This window comes from Rhincodon typus, chromosome 30, assembly GCF_021869965.1.
Source record: "Rhincodon typus isolate 14 chromosome 30, sRhiTyp1.1, whole genome shotgun sequence".
NCBI classification, from domain to species: domain Eukaryota; kingdom Metazoa; phylum Chordata; class Chondrichthyes; order Orectolobiformes; family Rhincodontidae; genus Rhincodon; species Rhincodon typus.
The window spans coordinates 4,684,851-4,697,782 of record NC_063361.1 but is presented as its reverse complement, the minus strand read 5'-3'; the positions used below and the strand labels follow the sequence as shown (position 1 = coordinate 4,697,782).

General features: G+C 41.3%; 1 protein-coding gene across 7 annotated transcripts in view; it reads left to right on the top strand.

Moving 5' to 3' along the window:
- tanc2a (tetratricopeptide repeat, ankyrin repeat and coiled-coil containing 2a) overlaps positions 1-12,932 on the top strand; it is a 754,278-nt gene that overhangs the window by 648,006 nt on the left and 93,340 nt on the right. For all 7 annotated transcript variants that reach the window (XM_048614640.1, XM_048614638.1, XM_048614637.1 and 4 more), the window contains 2 exons: positions 1,699-1,807; positions 4,886-5,008. In XM_048614640.1, the coding sequence (XP_048470597.1) occupies positions 1,699-1,807; positions 4,886-5,008 (232 nt within the window). The remainder of the gene's footprint in view (positions 1-1,698; positions 1,808-4,885; positions 5,009-12,932) is intronic.

Below are 12,932 nucleotides of genomic sequence, written 5' to 3'. Positions count from 1 at the left end.
GAGACAACAAGGTGCAGGGCTGCTTGGCCTGCTGTGTTCATCCAGCCCTGCACCTTGTTGTCTCGGATTCTCCAGCATCTGCAGTTCCTACTATCTCTAACTCATTGTCAGTTTTGTTTTTGTTGATTGGTAATTTTAATTTATCACATCAGCCTCCCAGGTTCCATGAGGAAAATATGGTTAAGTTTTACTACATGTACATTTTTAATGTTTATCGTTCTAAGAAACAAGTTTGTGTGCCATTTTATTGTTATCTTAAATTTGTTGAATATTTACAATCTAACAGAATGAAATAGCTCCACGTTTCCTAGTTCATCTCCTCACTCCTGGTATTCTAATTTGAAAGCTTTTGTGTATTAGTGCTTCACAGACCAGGCTCAGTGCTGTTATTTAACTGAGAGTACATCTAGTGAAGAGTGGACTTGTAGATTGCTCCCTTCCAAAATTGAGTTGTTTTAGAGTTTAATGAGCTAGACTGAAATACTAAAACTTACTGATGTGTCACTGCTAGTTCAAATAATTAGTACTTTTACACAAAAAGCACAAAACCACACCATTTTAATTATTGGCTTAAATTGCTTTTTCATGTGTGTATCATTTTCTGATGTACTGAGTAAGCATTCACTGTGAATAACGTGACTGGATAATGTCAATATTCTTTGTGATCTTGAAAAAACAAAGTAAATCACTTCTGTAGAAAACAAACTTAAGTTTTAAATCATTCTTTTAGCAGCACCATGTGGCAAAAAAGCCAATTGGTTATGATTTCCTTGGGTGCCTTTATAGACAAAGCAGAATTTGGGTTTACCCTACTCCTAAAATGAATTTTTTTTTATATAGAAGAATAGAATCAGTGTGGAAACAGGCCCTTCGGACCAACAAATCCACACCGAACCTCAGAGCATCCCACCCCGACTCATCCCCCTCTATAATCCACCTAACCTACACATCCCTATGGGCAATTTAGCATGGCCAATTCACCTAACCTGCACATCTTTGGACTGTGAGAGGAAACCGGAGCACCCGGAGGAAACCCACGCAGACACAGGGAGAATGTGCACACTCCACACACAGTCGCCCGAGGCTGGAATCGAACCCGGGTCCCTGGTGCTGTGAGGCAGCAGTGCTAACCACTGAGCCACTGTGCCGCCCATATTTCTTGGCCATGATGCAACGATTGACATTTTTGACATAATTGACATTTACAGACCCCCTCCCTACCTATTTCCTGAACACTCATCCTTGCTTCCCTAATTTCCACATATCTTGGCACATTTTATTCAAGTACATTGTCCATTCTAAAAGATCACTCCACCAGTTTTTCAGAAAACCTTTCTTCATTTCCACATCTAAATCTGTCTTCATTTGCAAAGATCATCAATATATTGTCAGCAGCCCCAGCTAAAAATTCACCTATACCGGTGATCTGATTGCTTAGCTATCTGTGGCACCAAGGAAAGGTCATCATCAGACTGCAACCATATTGTTCATCAAGGTTCGCTCACTTACCCAAGCATTAGTATGCTTGGTGACTGTGTTCTTTTCCTGGAGGATGTCATCATTTCTTTGTGTTATGTTTGGAGCAGGACTCTTCTGGAACAGAGAAGGAAATATTACGAGTAATGTAATCTTGTATCCAGTCTATGTAAAGAATATCATAGTTTATCATTTTGAAATTAGTTCTGTTTTTCCACTTAGGAGTGGCCATACGTTACTGGCATTTTGGTTCTCTCGACAAGAAAACAAACTAAACCGCCAACAGACCATTGAGCTGGGACACCACATCCTTAAAGCTCACATATTCAAGGTATTTGGCTCTGTATGAAACAGGTTTGAAGAGGTCATGTTACATCACTGTTGTGTGTGCATGATGTGAATGTCCAGAGAATAACTGATATTTTCAAGATACAGCTGATATGGGACCAAATAGCATAGAAACCCAGATTAATATTCAGGAATGAGTTCAAATCCACTCCGTCCCTGCCCAAAACAGCTTGCAGAATTCAAATTCAATTAATAAATCTGAGATAAGATGCTGGTCTAATCATAATAAATATGAAATTACTAGATTACCTTTAGTGAGCTTCAGGTGTTGACATTGAGGACATCAAGCCAACCCAAACCAAGTCAGCCTCCCTTTCCCTGGATTCACAATACTCTAAAAGGAAAACATTGAATAACCTTCAATTGTTCAGTTGTTCCTAACCAGACGGAGGAATAACAGATACCACACACCAAGCTTATAACTTAAACAAAAGTTAACAATATATTATTAATAATGTAACTTTAGCAGAATATGGGTGAATAGCAAGGCAATGTGCTTGGTAGCTATGATCTAAGCCCAATCTTCTTTAACCAGAATGCCCCATTCTCACACCGACAGACATAGTTAAGGGATAAACTAAAAGAAAGAAAATAAAGGATTGTAATTTGCCAATGGGTACCAGGTCTTCAGAAATCCTTGGTTAATGGAGTTGTTCACGGGCAAGTAAACTGTGGGTCTTACCTGAATTCTGAAGTCACCAAATCGTGCAAACAGATCTAGTAGCCTTCCAGGATTATTGAGCCACTTCTTACAGTGGACTATCTTCTTATCACAACAATCAACAATTTAACAACTGTAGTGAAACCAAACAGAGAGAGAGAGAGCGCAAAGCACAGCAGCACCATCCAGAAGTTTTCTTTGAAAACACATCGATGGCTTCGAAAACCCAGCCAGAACTAGAGAGTCATGAATACAACCCAGTTTATCAGGCAAACCAGCTTCCCATCCATTGACTTGATCTGCACTTCTCACTGCAATGGGAAAGCAACCAACATAATCAAAAACCCCTCCCACTCTGGTTATATCCTCTTCCATCAGGCAGAGGATATAAAAGTTTATATACATGTACGAGCAGCTTCTTCCCTGCTGTTGTCAGACTTTTGATTGGACCTCTTTAATGTTAATGTTGATCTCTCTCTACACCTTCTCAGCAGCTGTAACATTGTATCCTGCACTCTGTTCTGTTACCCTGATGCACTTGTATAGTATGATCTGCCTGTAAAGCATGTAAAACAACAGTTTTCACTGTACCTCGGTACATGTGACACGAATAAATCAAACCAACTCAAATCAGAACTGGTTCACTCTTCTAACCTCTGTTTTTACCAACATTCTCTATGATTGGCTGGTCAGCACCGATCTGCTCTTGATTAACCAATTCAACATCCAACCAGTTGCCAGTCCTGAGCCCAGGACATCCCAGTGCAAAAGTGGTCTTAAGAAATTGGTTAACCTGTAAGTATGTTTCCAAGCCAGTTCCCGTAAACAAACATCCATTTTTTTGCCCCCTCCTTTCCAAAGCAAGCTGCTGCTCAAAGTTTAATTCTCAACTTCAGCTCACAGTTCGAAACCAAAAATGCAAATACAATAATGTAGGTCTCAACAGGTGTAAATCTAGTGTCCTTACTTATTCTGGCCTCTATGTGACTCCAGACTTGAAGCAATGAGGTTGCCTCTTAACTGCCTCTGAAGTGGCCCAGCAATCCACTCCATTATATCAAACTGCAAGAAAAATATAGTTCATATTATTGACTGTAAAGGTCCAAAAAGGTAACTCGCAACTAAGTCTTGAGCAATTAGGGATGGGCAACAAATGCTAGCCTTTCCATCACTGCTCACATCGAATAAACAAGTGAAAAAAAGACAATTATTTGTATTGGCAGATTGAAGTGCTGCTACGCCATTGTATGGTATTTGCACTGCTACCCACCACAATCCATATTATATCCCCTCCCTTTCTGTGAAAAGGTCTTTCCACCAGGTCTTCCCCTAACAATGTGGTCAGGTCCTGAATGCATTGTGTCAAAAAGGTCAAATCCTGTCATTCCTTGGAACAGTGCAATAAAGGGAACAATGCAAGAGTCAACATAATCAATTAATAGTTCACAAGTGGAAGCATTTGTGTTCAGGGCATACAAATGCCTGGTTTGGCCACATCTGAAGTATTGTGTCCAGTTCTGGTCATCTCATTACAGGAAAGATGTGGAGGCATTGGAAAAGGTGCACAGGAGATTTACCAGGATGTTGCCTGGAATGGAGGGAAGGCTTTATCAGGAAAGGTTGATAGAGCTAGGGCTTTTCTCTTTAGAACGACGAAGGATGAGAGGTGACTTGATAGAGGTGTACAAAATAATCAGAGGAATAGATAGGGTGGACAGCCAGAGACTTTTTCCTAGGGTGGAGGTAGCTATTACAAGGGGGCATAGTTTTAAAGTGAGTGGAGGTAGAAAGAGGGGAGACATCAGAGGTAGGTTCTTTACTCGGAGAGTGGTCGGGGCATGGAATGCATTGCCGGAGAGGGTAGTGGAGTTGGCCACATTAGCGGCTGTTAGATAGGCATATGGATGATAGTATAAGGTAGGGGTGGAGGTTAGATAGACCTTAGGATTATGGTAAAAGTTTGGCACAACATCGTGGGCCGAAGGGCCTGTACTGTGCTGTACTGTTCTATGTTCTAAATTAGAGGCTTAAATAATTGGCACTGTTTCTTTTGATCTTGTATGGTTTAAATATATTTTATAACCATATTCCCTTGGGGATTTGTATCTCCTTAATATTAGGATTTTGTTTTTTGTATGATATTGACTGCTTGATGGAGGAAGAATATAGATTAGGAGAAATAAACAATCATTGCTCTTTATGATGAGTACAATGCAGCTGGAAGCTGATGGCAAAGTTTGCGTAACATATACGAAGTGCAAAGGAGTTAACACTGCTACATGCCCAAACCAGGCAAGAGTAACTTAGCCTTTCAACCTTAATGCACTTGAACATTTAACATAATCATATTCTGTTTCTGGCAGGAAAAGCAATTCACTGTTTTTACTATTTCTCTTCAAGGGTCTGAGCAAAAAAGTTGGTGTTTCTTCCTCAATACTCCAAGGGTTGTGGATATCTTACAGCACGGAAGGGCTATCCACTGCATTAGCATCTTTACGAAATTTATACACTCCAAACATCAAGGTAAAGCAATATCTACTGGCTAATTCTGGCTATCATGTAATGTTTTTAGCCCTGAATTTGAATCCAGCCCATAGTAAGAGCCATGGATCTCAGTTTTGTTAACACCTAGTTTTTTGGGCACTGGCGCCCAGTTCTATGTGTGCATGAATTTGTGGCATAAGAGCACTTTATATTTGGCAATGGTCTTGTAACTTAGAGAACCTGATGCCAAGCCAAGTATTGTACAGCAATGTTGTAATTATCCCTCTGTGTTAATTGTTGCTTTCAGCACTTAATTCAGTTAAGTGAACGGTAGTGACTTAGTAAGTCTATAGCATATCTTGAAGGTGAACTTTGATGCTTACACGGGATTCATTTTCATTATGTGGCAAATAATGTTTGCTGGGAGCAGCAAGAAAAATATCTGCATGAAACCCCTGTCCCACTTTGATAGATCGGTCCCACCTGCCTTTCTATCTTATCTTACTTCCTTTTCCACTAGATCATGTCTCGTCTTAATATGTGACCCCAATACATGAATACTTTATAATATTAAGAATCTATCCAGCACAAATATTTCATAGAGTTCCAGTTTGTGGCTATCTTTCCATTCTGTGGGCTACTTTCTTCTTCCCATCTGACAAAACTCTGTTTGTGACTAGCCTCTGTTTTTAAGCCAAATATCCACCCGACTTCATATATCACATTTCAGTCTTATCTTAACTATCAATGGCAGAGATGAAACCTTTCCAGAAGTTTTCCAAAATGCCAAATGATTGCATTTCCCTGTCCACCAAGACATTGATGTTTTTGAAAGCCTGTAACATGCTGTTGAAACATAAATCCATGATGACATGTTGAGCGTATTCACGCTCGTGATAAAATTATTCAATTTTGTACTTTTAATATATCAAAGTTTTGGATCCATAAAATACAAACTACCTTCTCACTGATGTATTTGCTGCTGAGCTTGGAAACAGATGGCAAGCTTAATTGTTAGTGGATATGAAAATCTTGTACAATTATTCTTATTGAGCACTTTTTAAAAAAGATGTCAGTCTGTGGTGCCACATATCTTTCATCATTTGTGTTTGTCCTTCTGTTCAAATTTCCTCGTATATGGATATAAAATGATGTATTTAAGCATCATTGCTTTGATGAAGGGAACTATTTTAGATTCAACCCTTCGAGCCGGTTAATTCTGTTAGATCGTTGTCGCTGTCTTTAATAATCACTTTAAGCCACCTTGTATGTTAATTCAATTTCTTCTTTACTGTCATTTGTTTCAATAATTTCTCCAAGTCAGTTTATCTAATCAGCAATTGATATTTCAACACATTTTAAAAGGATCAAAGGAATTAAAAACAAGTTCATCATTATTTGGCAGTTCAAGTTCTCATCCTTCAGCAGCCAATTTGATGCAGGCAAAGATTTTTCTTGGCATTCAGCACACTCACTCCTCATGGAGTTTAGACAATCCACCTAATATACACATCTTTGGACTGTGAGAGGAAACTGGAGCATCCAGTGGAAACCCATGCAGATATGGGGAGAATGTGCAAATTCCACACAGGCTGGAATCGAACCGTTTTCCTGGTGCTGTGTGACAGCAGTACGTATCACTGTGTCACTGTGCTGCTCCCACTCATTTAAACTGAACAGCTGATTTCAGTTGACAGCAGCTGACTTGCACACCTCACCCATGCTTTCCTAACTGGTACGTTTTGATGTCCTTGCTTGTGCAGTAATTGTCATTACAAGCTGTGGGCTTACACTACAAAAACAAAAAGATTTAAAGGTGAAATTCCAAATTAGTGCATGTTTTAATGGGCATTGTCACAGAATTTGGGAATAACCCCCTTTGAAATGTTGTGACTGGGAAGATGAGCACAATTTTTACATTTTTCATCCATTGATGAATCAATTATTTAAATACATTTTTGGTTAAAGAAAATCAGTATCATCATTATATCCTTGTGCTCAAATCTTAAATACACAAGAGAAATAAGCTTCAAACACCAAATTCCTTCAAACTATGACTTCTGCAAGTCTAAACTTTGGACCTTTCTAACAAAGCTTTGAAACATTGAGGAATTTTTGAATTTGAATACAAAAGGAACATTACTGTAACGGTATGTTAAGTAATGGAATTGATTATCAGGTGTATTGTTGAGAATGGATTGTGGTTGGTTCGTTCGCCAAGCTGGTTCATTGTTCCGCAGATGTTTCATCACCCTCTTGGGTAACATCATCAGTGCAGCCTCTGATGAAGCGCTGTTGTTTTCCCACCTAGTATTTAAACTCTGGTGTCCGTTGAGTTGGGTTATCTCACCTCCGGTTTTCCTTCGCAGTGGAGTATATATAGGGTCTAGCTCTGTGTTTGTTGATGGCTTTTTTAGTGGAGAACCAGGCCTCTAGGAATTCCCGTGCTTGTCTGTGCTTCGCCTGTCCCAGGATCCTGGTGTTGTCCCAATCAAACTGGTGGTTTACCTTATCCATGTGGATGAAGGTGAGTGAGCATTGTCGTGTCTTTTTGTTGCTAGTTGATGTTTGTGTACTCTTGTGGCTAATTTCCTTCCTGTCTGTCCAATGTAATGTTTGTCGTAGGCTTTGCAGGGAATCTTGTACATGACGTTGGGTCCTGTCCGTAGTGGGTAACAGGTCTTTAGCTCAGGTTAGCAGTTGACATAGGGTTGATGTGGGTTTGTATGGTACTGTGCTGCCCAGTGGTCGTTGGAGTCTTGTGGTCAGTTCAGATGTGTTCTTGATGTAAGGTAGCGTGAGGAGTGTGTTGGGGCGTGTAGTATCTTCCTGGTGTCGTTCGTGTAATAGACATCTTCTCACCCAGCTGTACGGGTATCTGTTGTCCTTTAATATTTTAAGAAGGTACTCTTCTTTTTGGTGTAGTTCTGTGTTGCTGCACTGTGTTGTTGCCCATTTAAATAACGTTTTCACGCAACTTCATTTGTGGGTGTTAGGGTGGTTTCTGTCGAATAGCTTCTGTGAAACCATATTAAAGTGAAACCAACATGGATTTATACGCAAAAAATCTTTTCTGATCAACCTTGAGGAAGTGACATCCCAACTTGCATATGTAAAGGACAACAGCAACTTCTAACTTGAATAAAATGTAGGAGTGGATAAGAAGGAAAAATAAGGTTCACACTAATGACAGCTAAAGGTAGAACTGATACAAGGGATGAAAGCAGCAAATTGAGAGGAAGGAGCTGACAAGCAGGAGGGCTAGTAAATGAGAGGCCTCAAACAAGAAGGATGGGAATTTGGAGGAAAGCATCAATTTGAAAGAGGCAGTAAGCAGCAAGGAAAAGCTAAGTTGAAAGAGGTAATAACTTAAATATTAGTAAACAAATTATAGGGCCAATGTGAAAATTGCAAGTTGTCAACCCCACTCTATTACCGTAGATTTCATTGTAGTAAATCAACATTTGAAATCTCAAAATTTCTCCCATAATGTTGGTCGACTTATGCATTGAGTATAAAAGTGAACTACCAGAATAGGTGCAAAAACAAAGTTGCTGGAAAAACCCAGCAGGTCTGACAGCACCTGTGAAGGAGAAAAACAGAGCTAACGTTTCGGGCTCGGTGACCCTTCCTCAGAACCGGGTAGGTGGTTGCTATCTTTGTTATTCCCAATGTGGGATCTGCTCTGTATGGATGTGCTTAAACTGCTGACGATCTTCCGCATCCAGTTATATGATGGCTGTAAGTAGCACATCCATTTCTGGGGATGAAAAATTGGTACCAATGGTACTTGTGTATAGCATGTTGAAGCTAAAAATGAAGTTTACTGATGTATCAAGTAGATGCGGAATCATTGAGATGAAAAGTTGGGGTCATCTTTTATGGCGGGTGGATTTAGATGCCAGTCTAACCTGTACAACATGATCTACGGTACATGTTTCTTAATGAGAAAATGACTTATGTTTAGTATGTTGTTATTAAGCATTCATGAAACACATTAATGTTAAATGAGAGGTAGTTGTGTAAAATCAAGAGGTTGTGCGTATTTCATACCGAAGCTTGATTAGATAACAATTAGTTAACTGTGTGTAGTTACTAATGTGTTTATTTTAACAGTCATCTTGTGTTTTACAAACTTGAATGCCTTTAGAAGAAATAATTTACAATGAACCTATAAATATACCTTTTAAAATTATTCTTGGAGCCAAATTAAAATTTTTCAGTGCCCCAATAGGCCCCCTCTATTTATCTACTGAATATCACTGATGCACTCCAGGCCACTTTCAGCAAAGTACAACCTGCTATTTGCTGTCTTAATTGCAAATAAACATAGAAAATAGGAGCAGGAACAGGCCATTCATCCCTTTGAGCCTGCTCCACCATTCATGGCTGATCATCCAACTCGGTACCTTGTTCCCACTTTCTCGCAATACCCTTTGGTCTCCTTAGTGCTAAGAAGTATATCTGTCTCTTCCTTGAAAACGTACAATGTTTTGGCCTCAACCACTAACTAACTGTGGCAGAAAATTTCGCAGGCTCACCATTCTCTTGGTGAAGAAATTTCTCCACATCTCAGTTCTAAATGGTCTACCCTGTATCCCAAGAGTACAACTCCTGGTTCCGGACTCCCTGGATATTGGGAGCATCCTTCCTGCCTTTATCTTGTTGATAGGTTTCTATGGGATCCCCCTTCATTCTTTTAAACTGTAGTGAATATAGTTATAACTGATCCAGTCTCACTTCATAATCAGTCCTGCCATCCCAGGAACCATTCTGGTAAACCTTCTTTGCTCTCCCTCCATAGCCAGAACAGCTTTCCTCCGATAAGGAGACCAAACTACTTGTGATACTCCAGGTATGGTCTCACTTAAATCCCTGTACAATTGCAGCAAGACATCCCTGTTCCTGTATTTTAATTCTCCCACTCAGGCCAACATGCCATTTGTTTTTGTCATTGCCTGCTGCACCTGCATGCTTATTTTCAACAACCATTGTACAAGGACACCCGGGTCTTGTTTGAAGCTCCCTCTTTCTCAATCTATTGTCATTCAGAAAATCTGCCTTCCTGTTTTTGCTACCAAAGTGGATAGCCTCATTTTATCCACATTGCACTTCATCTGCCATGCATTTACCCACTCAGTTCAACTTGTCCAAATCACACCTGAGCATCTCTGCTGCGTCTTCACATCTCACCTTCTCCCCCGGCTTGTTTGTCTGCAAACTTGGAAGATGTTGCGTTTGGTTCCCTCATCTAAATAATTAATGTATATTGTGAATAGTTGGAGTCCAAGCATTGAACCCTGCTGCACCCCACTAGTCACTGCCTGCCACTCAGAAGAAGACCCACTTATTTCTACTCTTTCTTTTTTTGCCCTATCGTCCAATCAGTTCTCTATACATGTCGGCACTAGACCCAATCCCATACATTTTCATTTTGCATGTTAATCTCTCATGCAGGACCTTGTTGAAAGCCTTCTGAAATTCCAAGTAAACCACTTCCACCAGCTCACCTGCATGTACTAGTGACATCCTCAAAACATTTCATTAGATTTGTCAAGTACAAGATGATCAGAGGATTAGATAGGGTGGACAGTGGGAGCCTTTTTCCTCGGATGGTGATGGCTAGCATGAGGGGACATAGCTTTAAATTGAGGGGTGATAGATATAGGACAGATGTCGGAGGTAGGTTCTTTACTCCAGAGAGTAGTAAGGGCGTGGAATGCCCTGCCTGCAAATGTAGTAGACTCGCCAACTTTAAGGGCATTTAAATGGTCATTGGATAAACATATGGATGATAATGGAATAGTTTAGGTTAGATGGGCTTCAGATTGGTTTCACAGGTCGGCACAACATCGAGGGTCGAAGGGCCTGTACTGCGCTGTAATGTGCTATGTTCTGTGTTCTAAGTATGATTTCCCTTTAATAAATCTATGCTGACTCGATCCAATCTTGTCACTTTTTACAAGCGCCCTGCTCTTAATTCTTTCAGAATGAACTGTTTTGTGAAGGGTAGGTCGTGCCTCAAAAACATTATTGAGTTCTTTGAGAAGGTGACCAAGCAGGTGGATGAGGGTAAAGCGGTTGATGTGGTGTATATGGATTTCAGTAAAGCGTTTGATAAGGTTCCCCACGGTAGGCTATTGCAGAAAATACAGAGGCATGGGATTAAGGGTGATTTAGTGGTTTGGATCAGAAATTGGCTAGCTGTAAGAAGACAGAGGGTGGTGGTTGATGGGAAATGTTCATCCTGGAGTTCAGTTACTAGTGGTGTACCGCAAGGGTCTGTTTTGGGGCCACTGCTGTTTGTCATTTTTATAAATGACCTGGATGAGGGCGTAGAAGGATGGGTTAGTAAATTTGCGGATGACACTAAAGTCTGTGGAGTTGTGGATAGTGCAGAAGGATGTTGCAGGTTACAGAGGGACATAGATAAGCTGCAGAGCTGGGCTGAGAGGTGACAAATGGAGTTTAATGCGGAAAAGTGTGAGGTGATTCACTTTGGAAGGAGTAACAGGAATACAGAGTACTGGGCTAATGGTAAGATTCTTGGTAGTGGGGATGAGCAGAGAGATCTCGGTGTCCATGTGCATAGATCCCTGAAAGTTGCCACCCAGGTTGATAGGGTTGTTAAGAAGGCGTACGGTGTGTTAGGTTTTATTGGTAGAGGCATTCAGTTTCAGAGCCATGAGGTCATGTTGCAGATGTACAAAACTCTGGTGCGGCCGCACTTGGAGTATTGCGTACAGTTCTGGTCGCCGCATTATAGGAAGGATATGGAAGCATTGGAAAGGGTGCAGAGGAGATTTACCAGGATGTTGCCTGGTATGGAGGGAAGGTTTTATGAGGAAAGGCTGAGGGACTTGCGGCTGTTTTCGTTAGAGAGAAGAAGGTTAAGAGGTGACTTAATAGAGACATACAAGATGATCAGAGGATTAGATCGGGTGGACAGTGAGAGCCTTTTTCCTCGGATGGTGAAGGCTAGCACGAGGGGACATAGCTTTAAATTGAGGGGTGATAGACACAGGACAGATGTCAGAGGTAGGTTCTTTACTGAGAGAGTAGTAAGGGCGTGGAATGCCCTGCCTGCAACAGTAGTAGACTCGCCAACTTTCAGGGCATTTAAATGGTCATTGGATAAACATATGGATGATAATGGAATAGTGTAGGTTAGATGGGCTTCAGATTGGTTTCACAGGTCGGCGCAACATCGAGGGCCGAAGGGCTTGTACTGCGCTGTTATGTTCTATGTTCTAGCATTTCCCATTACTGATGTCACAGCAGAGGGCTGCGAAGACACTGATTGGCAGTTGGGGGTATCCATCAGGAAGGATGCGAGCGTGAGAGGGATGACTTCCAAGCAGTGGAGGCCTGCAGGTCAAACCTCCCTGTACGTGGGTGATGTCGTAACTTTCTGCTTGGATCTGCTGTCAGTCCACAGACCTCATGAGCATCTGCGACCAGTTTGAACTGGCCTCAGGTGCTGAGGTTAATAGGGGCAAGAGCGAGGCCATGTTCTTTGGGAACTGGGCAGACTGATCCTTCATTCCCTTCACCGTCGGGACAGACCACTTGAAGGTGCTGGGTATTTGGTTTGGGATGAGCATGTCACCAAAGTGAGGCAGAAACTAGGCAGACCGGTCCCCCTCCATTGCAGGTTAAAAACCTGGTCATCGGGTGTGAGGTACTGTGTGGTGTCGTACATGGCTCAGGTCTGGCCTATTGCCCAAACCTGTGCTGCTGCAGTCACCCGGGCCATCTTTCACTTCATTTGGAGGTCAAAGATGGACTGAGTCCGTAGGGACATTATGTGTAAAGAACTGGACAAAGGGGAGAAAGATATACCCAATGCTACCCTCATCCTGATGGCCACCTTTGTGTGTGGCTGCATCAAGCTGTGCATTGATCCTTGATATGCAAGCACCAAGTGTCACTACTTACTAAGGTTCGACCTGTCCCCAGTGTT